We start from the raw sequence: 16,996 nt of genomic DNA on the forward strand, positions 1-16,996 counted from the left end.
ATAAAGAAGCTACGGTTAATGAGTTCAGCACTAAAGACATCTCTGCACACACCTTCAATCCTAGCACTTGCGGAGACAGAGGCAACCAAAATTCTGTGAATTCAAGGCCAACCTAATCTACCCATAATAAGTTCTAGGTGAGCCTAGCTACACAGTAAGACCCTGTCGAAAACCAAAACAAAATTGAAAATCTCTCAAGATAGTAAAGAGTTCAGCATGGCATTAGTTTCAGGATTTAGAAGGCAGGACAGGGATGAAGCTACAAAGGTTGTTTTCCCTCTGTGAACTGGGTTTGTATTGAATGGATAAAGCATTCTCCTTGAGAATACAGGTATACCTTGCTGTAGAGAGTCTTGTTCTGTTCAGCTAGAGTCAGGTCAGGGGTGTCATGGGCATAACAGCCAATGCCTCTGAGCCAGGTCAGATCTTCTTTGTATTTTACCTGAAAGAAGAGGAATAGGAAGGGGTTGTAACAATTCATCTCTTAGGAGCCATCCAAGAGAACACGTCAGAACCTCTGATTCCCAAAGTATGTCAAATAATGAAGATGTGAAATAGCCTGTATTACTTAAATACATTTCTAGAATTACTAATTTTTTCTTATGATTTGTTTCATAATATTTAGAAATTTTCATTTTTACTATTAATCAAAATCAACTTAAACCAGTATACTTTTGCACAGAGAATATCATTGGCTTGGCAGCTATACTTCTATGCAGAGAGGTGAAACCTCTTTCTAAATGAACGTTGCTTTCTGTCACAATCTCTTCAAAGAATCCAAGATAGGCATGAACTATATTGCTTTGACTCATAGAGGAAAACAGAAGGTGACAAATTCGAATATAATTTTTCCTCTCCCAAGCCCACTTAGTTTACTCACTTAGTAATTGAACTTTATGACTTGAATAACCACATTCAAGATCTAAACTCTATGGAAGCGGGGCCAGGTAGATGGCTCAGCAGGTAAAGGTGCATGCCACAAAGTTTGATCTTTGGAACTCTAATGGCAGAGTGACAGACTCAACTCCCACGAGTTGTTCTGACTGTCACGTGATTCATCATAGCTCATGTACCGTGGCATGTGACACCTCCTCCCCACCCATGAAAAAAACGTAATTGTAACCCAGACAAGTGTTTCAGCAGCCTGACTTCACAGCTCCCATGGAAATATGGATTCCTACGGGAAAACTGGAGGTGACACTCACATCGCTGACGGCATCTGTGACTGCCCGGTGGTGGAAGTGTTCGGGGCGGTCGGGGATGGAACTCCAGATTCCCAGCTGGCTCATGTAGTTCTCCTTGTATTTCACCTGTTGTAAAAATGTAAAGACTCAGTTAATCTCTCTGGAGTTTTCAAAAAATGAGATTGCGCTAAGAAAAAACAAACAAAAAACCCAAAACAGTGGTAGGTTTCAGAGCCCCTCTGAGGTAGTCCTATCCAGGGACACACTTTGCTGATGTCATCTGTGACTTTGCGATGGTACACAATGTCCAGGGCATCCTTCACGGTGTGATATTTCCCTTTCGTCTTTTGAAATGTCTCTTTGTAGCGAAGCTGTTAAGAGAGAATACAACACCAATCATGAAGAATAACTACCATGTTAAAGAATTCAGTTCTGCTAAGCTCCCACTCTCTCTTAGATTTTCCTCACGAATAGATTTAGGGAAAAGTTTGAAAGGTTATCCCAGATGTTAGAAGAGAAAAAGACATGAAGGAAAACTTCATAATCCAAAAAAAAAATGACGTGGCTTGATAAAGTAATAATTCATGGATCATGGTTCACTGATGGTGACAAAGGTCTGAGAGTCATTAGTGATAGGAAACTATGGGGGGCATGTTAGAATTCTCTGTATGATTTCGCTGTTTTTCTTTTAAATCTAAGACTACTTAACATAAGAAAGAAATACATGTAAGTGTTAATTTATTTCGGGAAAAGACGAAACAAAGACCACAGACTTGCTAAGACATACTATTGTTCATGGTGGGGCAGAGATTTGACTCCCACCTCCTGCTGTTAAAATGACTTTTGCACTAAGCAATCTTGACATTTCATTTGGTTATGACTGCTGTCTTTGTGGATGGCCGCTCTATTCATCTCATCGACGCAAGACTGCTTCTCTAGGCAGCCTGCTTCCCAACCAAGCACGCAGTGAAAGATATCTTTTCTGAAACGCTTTGTTCTTTACACGGGTCATGTTAGAAAATTACTTGTGGGGTCAGCCATGGCTGATATATTAAAAATTAATACCAGCTACCATCCTTGTTGCACTGGGTGACTTTAAAGATCAAGGTTCTTGGAATTGGTGCTCTTTTAAAGATAAAGGATTTGAAAACTGGCAGAGGGGAAGCTCTGGGGCACAGTCAGACTCTGGGATTGATTTCAGTGTGTGGCCACCCCCTTGCAAAGAAAATTAAATTTGACACGAATTAACAGTGGGCAATGTTGGTCAGAGTGGCTCCAGCAGTGTGCTCCCAGTACTTGGGAGGGACCGTTGTAAGTTTGAGGCCAACTCTGGCTACCCAGTGAATGATAGGCCACCTTCAGCTACAATGTAAAAGTCTGTCTCAAGAAAACAAAACAACAACAACAAAAAACCAAAAACAAACAAAAAAAAAGAAAAAACAAAAAGGGGAAAATTAAGCAGTAACCTTGAATGATAAAGACAGGGGATGTCACAAGATTGGAACTGTCCCGGAAGGACAGAGGAGAATCTATGGCTTTCTCATCTTGAATTTCAAGTGCTAACTGGAAATGTCTCTTTCCTACTAATTCCTTTGTGTGGCCATGAAATCTAGAGCTATATTGTGGATACGTGGTCCTGACTGAGGCTTTTGGCTGGGTCTAAGTCTCAAGTTGTCCATCCCATGAAGGGTTGTGGCAATAGATATAGTAAATCTGCAGTTGAGTTCTGAGTCACAAAGCCAGGAGGAGCTGGGCACCTCCATCAAGTGGTCTAATAATTCCTGTCTTCAAAAACAGATAAACTAGTTACTAGTGAAAGGCAGACATGTCCCTGAACAGGTGATGGGGACAATGAAAGTCCACCCTCTGATTCTAGCTGCTGTGATCACATATCCTGGCACTCACACACTGTATTAGTCAATTAAGAGACAGACGAGAGCATTTCCCAAGCATTGATAAAGTAGTGTAATAGACATTGTTCATTTTCTTGTACATTCTTTTTTTTTGGTTTTTCGAGACAGGGTTTCTCTGTGATTTTGGAGCCTGTCCTGGAACTAGCTCTTGTAGACCAGGCTGGTCTCGAACTCACAGAGATCCGCCTGCCTCTGCCTCCCGAGTGCTGGGATTAAAGGCGTGCGCCACCACCGCCCGGCTTTCTTGTACATTCTTACAGCATCATCATGTTTCTCATTTTCTCATTCTATTTCACACACAAGAAAAATTAGATAAATTATATGGACTTAAAGAGCAGGCAACTAAATTGAATCTATGTTTGTCTGCATCCAAGACCATGATTTTATGTCTAAGTAAATTAGCTACCAAGTATCTCTAGGATGCTACCCAAAAGTTACAAGGAGGGGATCATATTGTTGCCTAAGAGATAACTAATAGCTTGCAGCATCTCAACACAGTTCTTAGCTACTTTGCTAGATTGGTACTGTGCGAGTATGTGTTCTTTCCTGATTCACGTTGTGAGCAATGACTTTCAGCTATGGCTGTGACGGAACAGTTTGTGTTGCTGGATAACTGCAGCTCTCCCTGTCACAGAAGGAGAAAGAAGGAAGGGATGCTCACATCACTGGCGTTCCAGTAGGCCCTCTTGGCTCTGATGAGGATTGGCGTGTCTGCAACTGGTGTATACTTGTCCTTCATCTTTTCATACTGAATCTTGTACTTGTTCTAAGATACAAAAATAGCAGAGAAAGACAAAAAAGTTCAAATCTTACTACAATTATCGTGGTGTATTTGCATGTCTGTGTGTTTGGGGCATACGCATGGAAGTCTGAGGGTAACTCTGTGGAGTTGGTTCTCCTCATTTTCTGTGGGTTCTGGACACTGAACTCAGGTTATCAGGCTTGTACTGCAAAGCACTCTCCTGGCAGAGTTTGTGATTTAACCCTCCCCAGTTTACACCCGAATCACAGATCTAAGGAAAAGGCACATCCTATCTCATCCGTAGAGTACAGCTTCTGTGGTTGGGGGATGCCGAGCCCACTTTGTAGTGATAAAATTCTTATTAGAAATAGTAGATGATGAAGTATTTCTTAGCAAACGGGTACGCTGGTGTAGAATCCCCATCTTACCTCGCTGACCAAGTCCTTCACGTCTTTGGCATGTTGCAAGGCTGTGGTCTGGTTTCCAGCATGGTGATGGGGTCTCTCTTTAGTGGCCAACTCAACATAGAGATACTGGGTAACAAGAGCAGGGAGGAGTCAGAGACACAATTTTACCTGTCCTCTTAATTTTGAGTCTTTGTGTGTTTGGTTGCTCGAGGTTGTTGTCGTATGTGTTTGTGAGTTTGTTTCTCTGTAAGTGTCACTTGAAAACACCCACCCACAAACCAGTTGTCCAATGGCTCTTCTGCTGGGTGTGGTCCAGTGTACAGCCACGTGATAAAGAATGCTAAGAGAACACTGGGCGGATTCTGAAAGCTCCTTCAGCATCCTTTCTCCCTAGCGTTGCCTGCATGTGTGACACAGAGTTTCTTTGTCTGTAGATAACAGACACACTCTTGAAGTGATCAAACAATCAGTTTTTTACTCCTGAGAGTCCGTAACCACTCATCTGAGGACAAAATTAGACAACCCTTTGCAAAGGAGACATAGTCTCCTTTGCCTGTAAAATCATCAGAATCCTCATAGTCTTGAAGAAAACTGCAATGTTAGTGGGCACAGACTGCAGCAAGGACAATCAACTGTGTCAGCTACCAGCCTAAGAAGGTCAAGCAGACATTACTGTCCCATGGCGGGCTAATCGACATTCATAAATGGCAGGCATTACCTGACTCTGAAGCTTCTGTCCTCGCTTGGCTCTCAGGAGGTCAGGCGTATCAGGGACTGAAGTGAAGACGGACTTCAGCTTCTTGCCCGTAGCTCTGTACACCAGCTAGACGCAAAACAAGCCATCATGGTCCCTAGATGACCTGACGACTGCTTACTTTGTAGGGAAGGCAGGCAACCTACTACTGCAGCAGGTTAAGTAAGTTCCTTCCTTCTAAACCCGTGGTTCCCAACCTTCCTACTGCTTCGACCCTTTAATACAGTTCCTCATGTTGTGGTGACTTCCTATCACAAAATTATTTTCATCGCTACTTCATAACTGTAATTTTGCTACTGTTCTGAACTGTAACGTAAATATTTGTGTTTTCTGATGGTCTTAGGTGACTCTTGTTTAAGGGTCTCTTGACCCCCAAGTTGAGAACCAGTGCTCTAAACTGATGGTTTATGATTATTTTCCTCTAGAAGCTCCTTCCCTTTGCCCCCATGACATTAATACAGCAGATATTATCAAGCCTTCCAAGAGCTGACATTACCGTTGCTATATTCTTCGTATACTCAAGACAGAAAAACTTGAATTAGCTTTAGTTTACAGATAACTGTTCAGTATAAAGACTTTCTAAATTATAAAGTCATGTCAAGTCTCTCATTTGCCTTAGTTGTAGAAAGGCAAATATTAATGTCTATTTTACAAAAAGAGAAAATTAAAGAAATAAATTGAGCCAATGTAAGGCCAACTGATTAACAGAGACATTGGGTCACTCTGCAGTCAAGGGATGATCATAGACAGGAACCAAGAATCTTTTGAGTAGCTCAGTCCAGCTGGTCCGTTTGCCTCTCGAGACAGACGATGGACACTTACCTCACTCAGATGGGTCTTCAGTTCCTGCACTTTTCTGTACTCCGGGGTGTCAAGCACCACTTGGTACTTGTCTCTCATCTTCCTGGCGTTATCAGTGTACAGGTAATTTGACTTAGGAGAGGAAAGCCAGAACGGCAAACTGGTTAGTTATGGAAGGGACTGCATGGCACACATGACTGGCATATGCAAACTGAGCAGGCTTTGACTGTGTCCTGGGATACTAAGAGTCTCAATGATATCCACCCTGTATCTTCCGGCCCCCAACCTTCATCTTCCTAGGCAACAACAAAAGCAATTATCATTTAACTACGTTCATTACCTTTCTAACAGGCATGGATCATCATAAGGAAATCACTACCTACTTAAGTGGGCTGATGGCAAATTTCTCCTTAAAAGTAGATATAGGCCGAGATTTGTTCTGCCCTCCCCTCCCCACGCTGGAAGCTAGCAATGGGATGCGTGATACATGTGTAGGGAAGCTGTATACCGTGAAGGTGTGACCTTACCCAGAGTTTCCTTAGGTGCCGGGAGCGGACCATGTCGGGAGTGTCATACAGGAAACAGCCGAGTCCCTTCAAGATCTGCAAGTCCTCTTTGTATTTAATCTGTGGGGCAGACATAGACAGCTGGTTGTGAGCCAATATAAACACACGACAAAACCACAGAACAGCCACACTTTTTTATCAGTGCACAGTAGTTCTCCCTGTCACAGGTTTGCTTTCTGTGGTTTCAGTTTTCCAGTGTTAACTGTAATGAAAAAAAATATGAAAATGAAATATTCCAGAAAAAGCATTTTTTTTTTAAAAGCTGGGTGGTAGTGGTGCATAACTTTAATCCCAGCACTCGGGAGGCAGAGACGGGCGGTTCTCTGTGAGTTTGAGGCCAGCCTGGTTTAACAAGAGCAAGTTCCAGGACAGGCTCTAAAGCTGCAGAGAAACCCTGTCTCAAAAAACCAACCAAACAAAAAAAAGCAGTTTTTATATTTTAAATATCTTTTATCTTAGTATATTGTTATGATTATTCTACTGTTAAGCTTAATATCTTATGCCTAATTCACAAGTTCAACTTTATCCAGAGTATGTATTTAATGACCGTATAGTCATGGTTTGGTACTGTCCATGATTTGATGTATCCCTTGGGGGGGGGTCTATGAAAGGTACCCTCCTCCACCAATACAAGGGAACATTGTAGTTTTCATCTTGACTCAACATGTATACCTTCGGATATTACTCTGCTTGCATTCAGACCATAGTTGAACCTCTAATCCTGAGTTGAGGGGAGGGCACTAATATTGTGTTATCACATTAAGGGGAAAAAAATTCACAGATTTAAGGGATTGATCCACCAGGAAAAGGAGATCCCCAAGGAGTTCTTTTCCTAATGGCAATAAGAAGATGCTACGAGGGAGTGCTACCAGGACCAGGAGGGGGAAAGAAAGCTAATCTGACCTGGGATGCAGGGAACTGAATGGTAGGAACTGGTGAAGACCTTATGCTGATGTAGAGTGGCGGTCACTGAATGAGCAAGCATGGTGGCAGCCCTCTTCCCTCCACTGGTTTTCTCCTGACTTTCCCCGTGGCTGGGGAACTGTAGGACTTCCCTAACAATTTCACCTCCAAATTGTACATTTAGGTAAGAAGTGAGCACTGGAAAAGGCCTTTCAAAGACCACTGGGTGTCCTAAATGCGAAAAGCAAGGCTACTTCTTGGTGGGACTCCTTTAGAAAGAGCCTACAGGATTCTTACGTCACTGGTGATGTCTCCCACGTAGCGACAGTGCAACACTTGAGGTGTGTATGGCAGCGAGATCATGTGGCCCCGCGTCTTGAAGAAGTCTGATTTGTAGATCAACTAAAGAAAAAGAAAAAGAACAGAAACTCACATTAGAGAACAAACAGCCAGCGTTTCTCCATGGGTGATGGCCTGTCCACTCCCCAGCATTCTCCCCGGGTGATGGCCTCTCCGTCCCATCATTCTCACCTCACTGACAGCTTCCTGTGTCTTCTTGACTTGGCGGATCTCAGGTGTGTCTGGAGTTGTGTGTATCTTGTCTTTTAGTTTATGATACAATTCTCGATACAGTCTCTGCAGGGAAGGAGAAACCATTCTAGATGTTTGGGGCAGGAACACAGGGGCATTTACTGACTAAGAAAGAACTGAATACTTTACACAAAGAACCAAGAGAGGAAACTCTGAGACTATAAAATGATTTAAGGTTAGCATAAGAGAAAATGCTTATTTCATTTTGGCGAAGAATTCTGAGGGCAAAGTGGTCTACATCCCATGACATGGTTTGCTTAGTAGGACAGAGGTACAAATACAGCTGATGACAATCAGGGCTGGAAGTCAGACAAAAACATAATCTGATGAAAGATGTTGCACAAATATCATCATAGTCTATGGAACCAAGTCTTTATGATGAATTATGAGGGACACAACAATCAAATAGGGTCCTCATACTGTCTTCCTTACGGATGAAGCCCAAGAAATTCTTAAATGCATTTCAAATAAAGTCATGATTTTATTTTTATTTTTATTGACCTCTACATTTTTCTCTGCTCTTTCCCTGCCTCTCCCCCTCCCCTTCAACCCTCTCCCAAGGTCCCCCAAAAGTCATGATTTTCAATTCAGTATTTTTCTCCAAGAATAAGTGTTCACAGTACCTCACTAGTAACGTTGTTGACTCTCCGGACATGGACGAACGGGACATCCTTGGGCCCAAGTGTGTACCCATATGCCTTGATGTGTTCATAGGCTTCTTTGTATTTGAACTGAGAAAGCAAAGGCAGACTGAGATCAGTGATGGCTACACAGAGAACTGTACTTTATTTCTCAATTAGAAAAGAGATTGTGTCTTGATTTGAAATTTATTATCTAATCGCCAAGAGTAAGAACTAGCCATAATTTAAATAAATATGACATCCATTAAATGTTATTTTGTTATTAATACTATGTGTATGTGCATGTCATGCGTGTGACATGCATGTGGATGTCAGAGGTCAACTTTCTGGAATCTGTTCCCTCCTTCCACCATGGGCTTTGGGGTCAAATCTGGTGTCAGATTTGCATGGCATACATTTTCCCCCTTTGCACTATCTCACTGGCCTCAATGACACAATTTTAGTATTGTCTTAAGTCTTGAAAGTTATTAGTTGAATGATAAGCACCTGTCTATAGAAAGGTTAAAAAATTCCCACCTGGGTGAAATCTGTTTGTAGGAAGTGAAGGAAACCCAAGAAATAGCTATCACTTTAGTCTCAAAGTGGTTTGAAAATTAGGAAATAGGACCAAGGAAAAAGGACCAAGATGACATTTTTAATACTGATGAATGACTTATAGACTGATTTCTAAAAATAACAGGCTTGACTCTTAAATTTGTTCATGTTTGCTTTGGAGCTGTATTATTGGGCCACGGCGGCACTGTGTCATTGGCACAGCTGATTCCCAGGACTCTGAAGATGAGCACCAACGAGAGAGAGAGCTGAATCTTGGTCTCTAGCCAATGGCTGGCTATGGTACAGCCTGTAGACTATTACACTCTTCTAAGAGTCGCCCCTGGAGTGCATGATGTCTCAGGTCTATGCTGGCACTCAGGAAATCCAGGAAAGGGAAGTATCGGTGGACTCCCAGCGGCAAATCACAGGCAGTGGAGTCTAGATAGCCCACGAACCGAGCACAGACGTAAAAACCAAGGTAAGTGTCAGGCTCAGTGGCTAAGTAGTCTCTTCAAAAGGACACACAGTGACGTCTCCTAAGTAAACTTTGTATTTCCAGTAAATGATGTGGGGGAGAGCTTGGGATGTTTCCAGTCCCAGGCCAGCTCAGACAGAAGCATCTTGACAGCGCTCAACACTGAGCCGAGGTGCCCAGGCTGTCCTGTTGTAACCCACTGTGGTATGCAGGTACTACCGAACTGTATGGGGTGCATCTCATCCCCAGGAACATGCTGTCTGCCTGTGCCCTGCCCACCATCAGGCTGAGCCTTCTGGGTATCGTTTGAGCATGAGAACCGATGCTAACATTAGTCTCTGCACACTCAAATTTCAGGCCCCGACAGAATGAAGATTACTCACGTAGCTACTCATGTAGCGCATGTCCTTGGCGTGATTGAAGTGAGGGGTATCACCTGGGAGCCTGTATCCAGTGGGCAGGTAGCGCAGGCCTTTCTTGTACAAATTCTGCCCAAATGAAAAAGAGCAAGTAAAATGTCTTCTGGCATCGAAGACATTTTAAACACATTAAACATATCACAGGCAGTTTGTTAGATTTTTGGCGAGACACAGGAAAGGGAGCGAAGGGTAGGGCCCGAGTTCTTCACATTCAGTGACTTCTGCCTTTATCCCTTACGGTTAGTAGCCCTTTAGAACCAAATGCCCTAACTCTGTCATTGTGATTTCGAGGTTTTAAAGAGCAGTGACAACATGCCAGCTCTCTTCTTTCTGACTTGCAAATATTGGACAACAACACGTTCATTTTTAATTTGTTTGATTGCTTGATAGGAGGATCCCATTAGTCAAGAAGGAAGGCAAGGCACGCTGTTTATTGTTCAACTCTTTGAGTGGAACACAGCATTTACATACCTTCCAAGATCAGTCAGTGAGGTTGCATACACAAGCCAGCATGCCTCTAGGGACTCTGTGGCTGGGGTTTCTGCCCATACTCCCTTTCCCAACACCCACCTCACTCTGGAGCTTGTACGCATGGAGGGCCCGGTCCAGATCCACGGTTTTAGTGGTTGGGGCCACTTTGCCTCTGATGCTGTGCACGTAGTCATAGTGGTAGACAGCCTGGGTGAGGAGAGGTAAGGTCAGTCATCAGACTGTGGGAGCATTGTTAGAAAGACACAGAGCAAATGGAGATCCATGATCTCTTTAACGACTATGAAAAGGGTAAAGCTGGCCTTTGGTTAGTGTTATAAATATGAACCCCTGTCCCTGCTGCCACTGATTGGACCTGATCTGGTGGCACTATTTTGCAAGTTAGCTGGAGGAAGTTGGTCAGTGGGGGCAGATTCTTGTCACAGGCCTGCTTCCCCACCCCTTTCTCTCCTTCCTGTCTGCCACAGGCAGAGAACTGGCCTTCCCCACATGCTTCTACCACCATGGTATCTATCCAAGGACACAGGACCAAGAAACCATGGAATGAACTCTCTAAACCTGAAAGACAAATGAAATAGTTCTTCCCATTGTTTCTGTGAGGGGTCTGTCACAACGAGAGGAAAAGAACGAATGAACCCAGAGACCTCTGCTGTGTAACTCTTTTTATGCAATGGAGTCAGAACCAAAGCTGCAGATATCCCTGGAAGGTGGACAGCCCATCTCAGGTGTCAAGGGGTGGCCATCTCCCCTCCAGGAGTTCTAGATAATAGGTAGGAACCTTCTCTTTCTGGGTGCGATCTATTATTTACTTGCTACCTGTGCATTTAATTGACCAAGGACAGCTTGGTGGCTCTCTGCTTGCCCTCAGGCATGACAGGGAATATGTGCACAATCCATTTTACACACGAGCCTTGGAGTGGAGTTAGAAGCTTTTCCCAGGCTTGGATTATGTGGCAGAGGCAGGACTCCAACCCACACCCTTAACACATTGCAGCCCACTCCCTTCCCATTCTACCAGCTGGCTCTGATTAACAGAAGGTCTAGACAGGGAGACAGACATAAATGCCTCTAACAATACACAGTATAGCATAAAAAGCAGCACTGGGTGCTCTAACAACAAAGCATTTCACAAACTCACTCACGACGTCACCCCTGCAAACTGCTGACACTGGATGTTAGGGAAAAGGGGGCTGTGCAGGCCCTTTCTAAGGCACCAAGTCTAGTACCCAGGTAGGAAAGGGGCTGGTGTTCCCCAGTCTTTGGTTGAGTTGTGCCCCATCTTCACTGCTACCCAAAAAGTCGCTTCCTCAGGGAGGGCTTACATCACTCAGCTGTTTTCCACTCTTGACAGCCTGAACGTAGACCGGCGTGTCGGTTACCAGCTTGTAGTCATTCCGTGTCTTCTGTACGTGAGCTTTATACTTGATCTGCCAAGAAGAAGCAAGCAAGCCTATGCTGGAACATCTATTGCAGTAGGCAGCATAATATTTTACAAAGGGCTTGAGAGTCACACCCATCGACAATGTGCACAGGATGGATTTGAATTTGAATATCCACACTTCCAGTATTTACAATCATAGGGGGCTTTAGAGTTATCTAGAAGGTGTGACAGCTGCTCTCCTCAGAAAGTTTTTGCTGAAATCCTCTTATATTACATTGTGTGACAAATTTCCCTGCACCTTATGACTAAATCCCATCTATTATCCTAACAGATATATAGTAAAAATTATGTGTCATTAATATATTCAAAATAGTTTAAAAGGTGAAGAGGAGAGCTTGGAGTCACTTCTGCACAAAGGAGCGTGACACAGCTGGCTCAGGTTGTTTGATAGAAATACTAAATGCTGAGAAGCGAATATTATATTTTTAGCATCTTTCTCCAGCTTAGCCACCCTCAATAAGACTTAATTTACAATGGCGCCGTGGCACTGTCTTTGTTTTAAGCATTGTTTCCTTGCCTCTAGATTGTGCAGAGGTGTGCCCTAGACCAAGAAACCAAAGACACTCACGTCGTTGCGTAAATCATAAGCATGTTTTGCATGGAGAATTTCAGGAGTGTCCCAGACGTAGCAACCAATGCCCTTCAGCCAGGTGAGGTCATCCTTGTACACAATCTAGGAGGGGGGTTTCAGTAGATGCAGAGGATGAGAAACACATATCTGGCCATTTCTTGAAGAGCAAAGAATAGGTGTAGCCTACACCCAGGTGACACTGGGAAGAAATGAAAAGCAAAAGTTCCTGGGCAGAGACTGAGAAGCCACAGGGATCTCTGCTCAGCCTGGCTTCCAGGGATCACTCCCAAATCCCTCAGACCCATGGACAGGAAAGCAAGAGGGACAAAGGTAATGTGGAGATCTAGATGAGCCTGCTTTTCATCAGGTGGAAGGGGGGGGGATGGTGGGGTGACCATGAGGGTCCTCCTAAGCCATGGGCTTACGTCGCTGATCTGGTCAGTCACTTTCCTGACGTGACTGTTGACTTGTAAGTCGGGGTGGCAGATCCATTCATGGAGGCGCAGGCGGTAGTCCACCTCGCTGACTTTCTTCTGAGAATCCTTGGCCGTCACCATCTCCACCATGTCGGGCACGGTGTGGATTTTCATCTTGTTCTGTTCATACACTGATCTGTACAGGCGCTGGGAAAGTCAAGTTGTATCCCAGTTACCAGAAAGCTGCTGTATCGTCACGCAACGTCTGCCTTCTCCAGCTTATAGCAAGCAGTGGGGGATGGGGTGGAAGCTGGACTCTTCTTGCATCTTGTATAGATTAAAACCAGGCTATTTTTTTTAAAAGATCCATTTTTATTTTTATGTCTGTGTGCGTGTATGAGTGAGTGTATATCACATGCATGTGGGGCCCCTGGGGCTGGAGTTCCAGGCAGTTGTGAGTTGCCTGACATGGGTTCTGAGAACTAAACTTGGGTCTTCTCTAAGAACAGCAAGTATTCTTATCTCTTACCCATTTTATCTCTCAGCCTCCAGAACCGTTTGCTAAAGCGTGGGCTGGGATAATAACTTAGCTTCTTTCTGTATGTACAACCAGTGCCACGTGCCTGGCTTCATAGAACAATCTCATAGAACAACGGATACCACGTGACAACTTGATTCAGCTTCTGTGCCCACTCAAACCTTTGCCGGTACTCACATCGATGTTGAGCTTGCCCACTCGGAGACACCGCGCAGTGTTTGGGTCGTCGTCAACGCTTTTTGGCAATGTGTAAAGAGCTTTGAATTTTTCATATTCTTCTCGGTATTTGATCTATAGAGGACAAGTAGAAAAAGCTAAAACATGAAGAGTAAAGACTTACTGTTTAAAAAAAAAAAAGCACAAGACAAAGGTCCTGCCTCCAGGATTCAGATAACATGCTGCAGGTTGGGGCTGGAGTACTTCTCAGTGCTCACGTTTGGACCCATACAAAGACACTAGAGCCGACACAGGGCCGTCGTGAGGCTGCAACTAGGCCGCGTCTGGAAGTACTTTTATCCTGGACCAGGCTATAAAACTGTATTGTTTTCAAGTGCCCACATCAAATACCACTGCTACTACATAACCTTACTTCTAGGATTACACCTTAGGTGGTTAAAATGTTTGTAACGATGAGGATCAAACCCAGGGCCTTGAACGTTCAAGGCAAACAGCCTGCCACTGAGCCACGCCCCCCAGCTTGTGGTAAGCAGACTGTTAAATCGTCTCTTCTCTTTCTTGCTCTCCCACGTGAAAGGTTCAGACTGGGCTTGGAACTTTGGTGTTGAGACATGCAATGGCCTATGGTTGAGAGTGATAATTCTTGAATTTCTGTGTTTCCAAAGTGTTTGCAAAGGTAGCTAAGTCAGCCTTTGGTGTTTAGTTTGTACCACCTGTCAATCAATACTCTACAACACAACAAGCTAGGACAAGGCAGAGGTAAGAGGCAGCCTCCGGGGCACGGGAGCAACACACAGGCTCTCAGGACTCAGAGAGCCACTCTTAGAGGCAGTGGGGGGCTGCTTCATCAATTAGAAGCCAAACAGAATTTCCGCCCAAATCCCAAACAAATACCAGGACACAATTTTCCAGCGTCTCTGAGCTGATCTACCCTCAGCTGTGAAAAGTCAGCCTTCACAAGAACTCCATTTTCCCCCTTAAAATTATTTCCAACCAATGTCGGGATCCTTAATTCCCCCCACCCCTCCTTCCAACAATATTCTGCTCAGCATCTGCAACAGAAGAAGAGGCGCCTCCCCGGGGCTCTGTAAAATGTATTCACCAATCCCAACGAGGGGCATGCTCCTCGGCCACATCGGCTTCTCTGTAACAGTGTGGAAACCAGCTACAGCTACCACACTCCCCAGCTTAGCTTTGGACCAGTTCTCACCTTAATTCTAGCAAAATACCCTATTTTTGGTTTTGTTTTCTGAGCCAGGATCTTACTCTAGTCTAGGTGAGACTGAAACCCATTACTGTAGACTAGACTGGCCTTGAACCCACAGCAATCTTTGTGCCATCGACTCCTCCATGCTGGACTTGTAGCGAGCCACCAGGCCTGGCTGGAAACGCTACATTCTTATGGTGGTTTGTGTTATTTGTGTTAGCTTTCTCTCTCCACTGCTGGCTGAAGCAGAGGCTACCCAGCCATGCTGTCTGCACACGGGGAGCCTCTGAACGACTGCACCCGTGTCCTCCTGAATGGTAAGTATGACTCTCCAGGGACTACAGCGCCCCGAGAGGAGGCAGTGAGTGAGCAGGGACTTTGATGTCAAGCTATTAGAAGTGTTTGCCAGATACCCCTGGGGTGTTGGGGTGCTTCTGGGCAACATCAGAACAGCCTGGGGACTTCTTGGTATGGTGGGGGGGGGCAGAGAGGAAAGGGCGAGGGGAGGCTGTGATGCTTGTACTTGACTTACATGACTGGCCAGGTGCTTCTGGTTCTTGGCATGAGTCAGGGACAAGGTGCTGGTTGGCAGCTTATAGCTGGTGGCTTTCACCTTATCCCAGGCCTCCTTGTATATGTTCTAGAAGGGTTAAAAAAAAAAAACCTTGTGAATACAAGCACCGCGCTCTGGTTAGCCCCCACATATTTTCCAACCCCGGGGCATTCTTTCAGTGTGAAGTTTAGCTGTATAGTGAGGATATATTGGGAAAATGGGAAATTGATGGTTCAGGAAAAACTGGACAAACCTTTATGGAAAGGTTTTATCCCTATTTTTAAAAAACCTGTCTCTGAAGGGGAAAGGATGACTCACACTGCTGTAAAGACTTTTCAGGTTCTTGGTTCTGTCGTAATCGGCAGTCTCTAGCACCGTGGTATACTTGTCTTTAATCTGATGATAATTTTCCTTATATTTCACCTGCAGACAGAAAGGAATGACTTCCGCACCTCTGCTGGTGGAAGACCTCTGAAGACAAGAAAGGGCTTACCCTACAGAGAGGACAAGGACATCATACCTCGCTGGCATTGATGCCACTCTGAAGAGCAGTCACGTAAACTGGCGTATCTGTGACCAGGTTATAGTTCTGCAGATTGTCTTTGCTTGCTGCTGTGTATTGTAGCTGTGAAGGAAAACAAAAGTCGTCCAAGATGGCAAACAAGCAAAGTTGGCTGCTTCTGGCATCTTAGCCATCTCTGCCTTGACTGCTGGGTTTCTGCTTTAATTTAAGAAGCAGGCTGCCCCCACTCTGCCATCCACAGACTTTGTGCTGCAGCCAAAACAAGCAGCAGCTGTCCTTGGCCAAGACAGAGGTCTGGATCGCTGTGAGGTGTCTGTCTTCATTCTGTTACCTTCGCCATGCCGCCTTCCAGCCCTCACAGTGGCAGCCCAGAGAGCCAATAGCCATCAGACCTGCCCAATCACAGCTCGTCTGTGACACATGCTGCGACACGCCCCAGATAATGATTTCCCCAAAACACAGATACCTGTTGTCAAATATACTTCCTATATTCTCCAAGTTAACCTGGCCAAGACGGAGATGCCTATAAACAGTTCACCATCCCACAACCCTCCCCTCTGTAACTTCCTGTCACAAATACACATGACCTTCAGCTATAGGATAGTCACACCAGAGAAGGTCACCACAAGAGGTCCGATTGGGGACAGTTGCCTTAGATTATGAGTTACCTTAGATCATGCACCTTTACAGCAACCTCTCATCAGAGCTTAGGGACAGACTGGCCAGCAGCCCACGGATGCTACCATGGACTATGGTGACATCTGGACAGTTGGTCCTTAGAGGGAGATCGGCTCACCTGACTCTGGAGGTCATATGCCTTCTTGGCATGGAGGATCTGGGGTGTGTCCCAAACATAGCAGCCAATGCCTTTCAGCCAGTTCAAGTCATCTTTATATACATTCTGCAACAAAGAAGAAAGGCAAAAGGTGGCAGGTATTCAGAATTTACAGTTGGTCCCTTTGATGGCTTCTTGCTGCTCCTTGACCTTCAACCAGCTGAAAGCGACTTCCTGGCTGAAAGATGTCTCAGAGGGGAACTGCCTAATCTGAGTCTAGTGCTGAACCGATTAAATATTCAGCACGGGCACCCTGCGGCTCAAAGGGGACCCTCACACGAAGAGTAGATAGTCATGCCACTTAGTGTTGGAAGTC

The 16,996-nt window shown here is 44.7% G+C and overlaps 1 protein-coding gene across 1 annotated transcript in view; it reads right to left on the reverse strand.

Moving 5' to 3' along the window:
• Positions 1-16,996, reverse strand: part of Neb (nebulin) — a 185,246-nt gene that overhangs the window by 41,089 nt on the left and 127,161 nt on the right. The window contains exons 98-118 of the mRNA XM_026778640.1: positions 16,642-16,746; positions 15,843-15,947; positions 15,641-15,745; positions 15,302-15,409; positions 13,563-13,676; positions 12,857-13,054; positions 12,429-12,533; positions 11,742-11,846; positions 10,501-10,608; positions 9,895-9,999; positions 8,485-8,592; positions 7,802-7,906; positions 7,568-7,672; positions 6,329-6,427; positions 5,823-5,933; positions 4,965-5,069; positions 4,268-4,372; positions 3,759-3,863; positions 1,451-1,555; positions 1,206-1,310; positions 338-442 (exon numbers count right to left, since the gene is read on the reverse strand). Of these exons, the coding sequence (XP_026634441.1) occupies positions 338-442; positions 1,206-1,310; positions 1,451-1,555; positions 3,759-3,863; positions 4,268-4,372; positions 4,965-5,069; positions 5,823-5,933; positions 6,329-6,427; positions 7,568-7,672; positions 7,802-7,906; positions 8,485-8,592; positions 9,895-9,999; positions 10,501-10,608; positions 11,742-11,846; positions 12,429-12,533; positions 12,857-13,054; positions 13,563-13,676; positions 15,302-15,409; positions 15,641-15,745; positions 15,843-15,947; positions 16,642-16,746 (2,316 nt within the window). The remainder of the gene's footprint in view (positions 1-337; positions 443-1,205; positions 1,311-1,450; positions 1,556-3,758; positions 3,864-4,267; positions 4,373-4,964; positions 5,070-5,822; positions 5,934-6,328; positions 6,428-7,567; positions 7,673-7,801; positions 7,907-8,484; positions 8,593-9,894; positions 10,000-10,500; positions 10,609-11,741; positions 11,847-12,428; positions 12,534-12,856; positions 13,055-13,562; positions 13,677-15,301; positions 15,410-15,640; positions 15,746-15,842; positions 15,948-16,641; positions 16,747-16,996) is intronic.

Source organism: Microtus ochrogaster, chromosome 4, assembly GCF_000317375.1.
Source record: "Microtus ochrogaster isolate Prairie Vole_2 chromosome 4, MicOch1.0, whole genome shotgun sequence".
Taxonomy (NCBI): Eukaryota; Metazoa; Chordata; class Mammalia; order Rodentia; family Cricetidae; genus Microtus; species Microtus ochrogaster.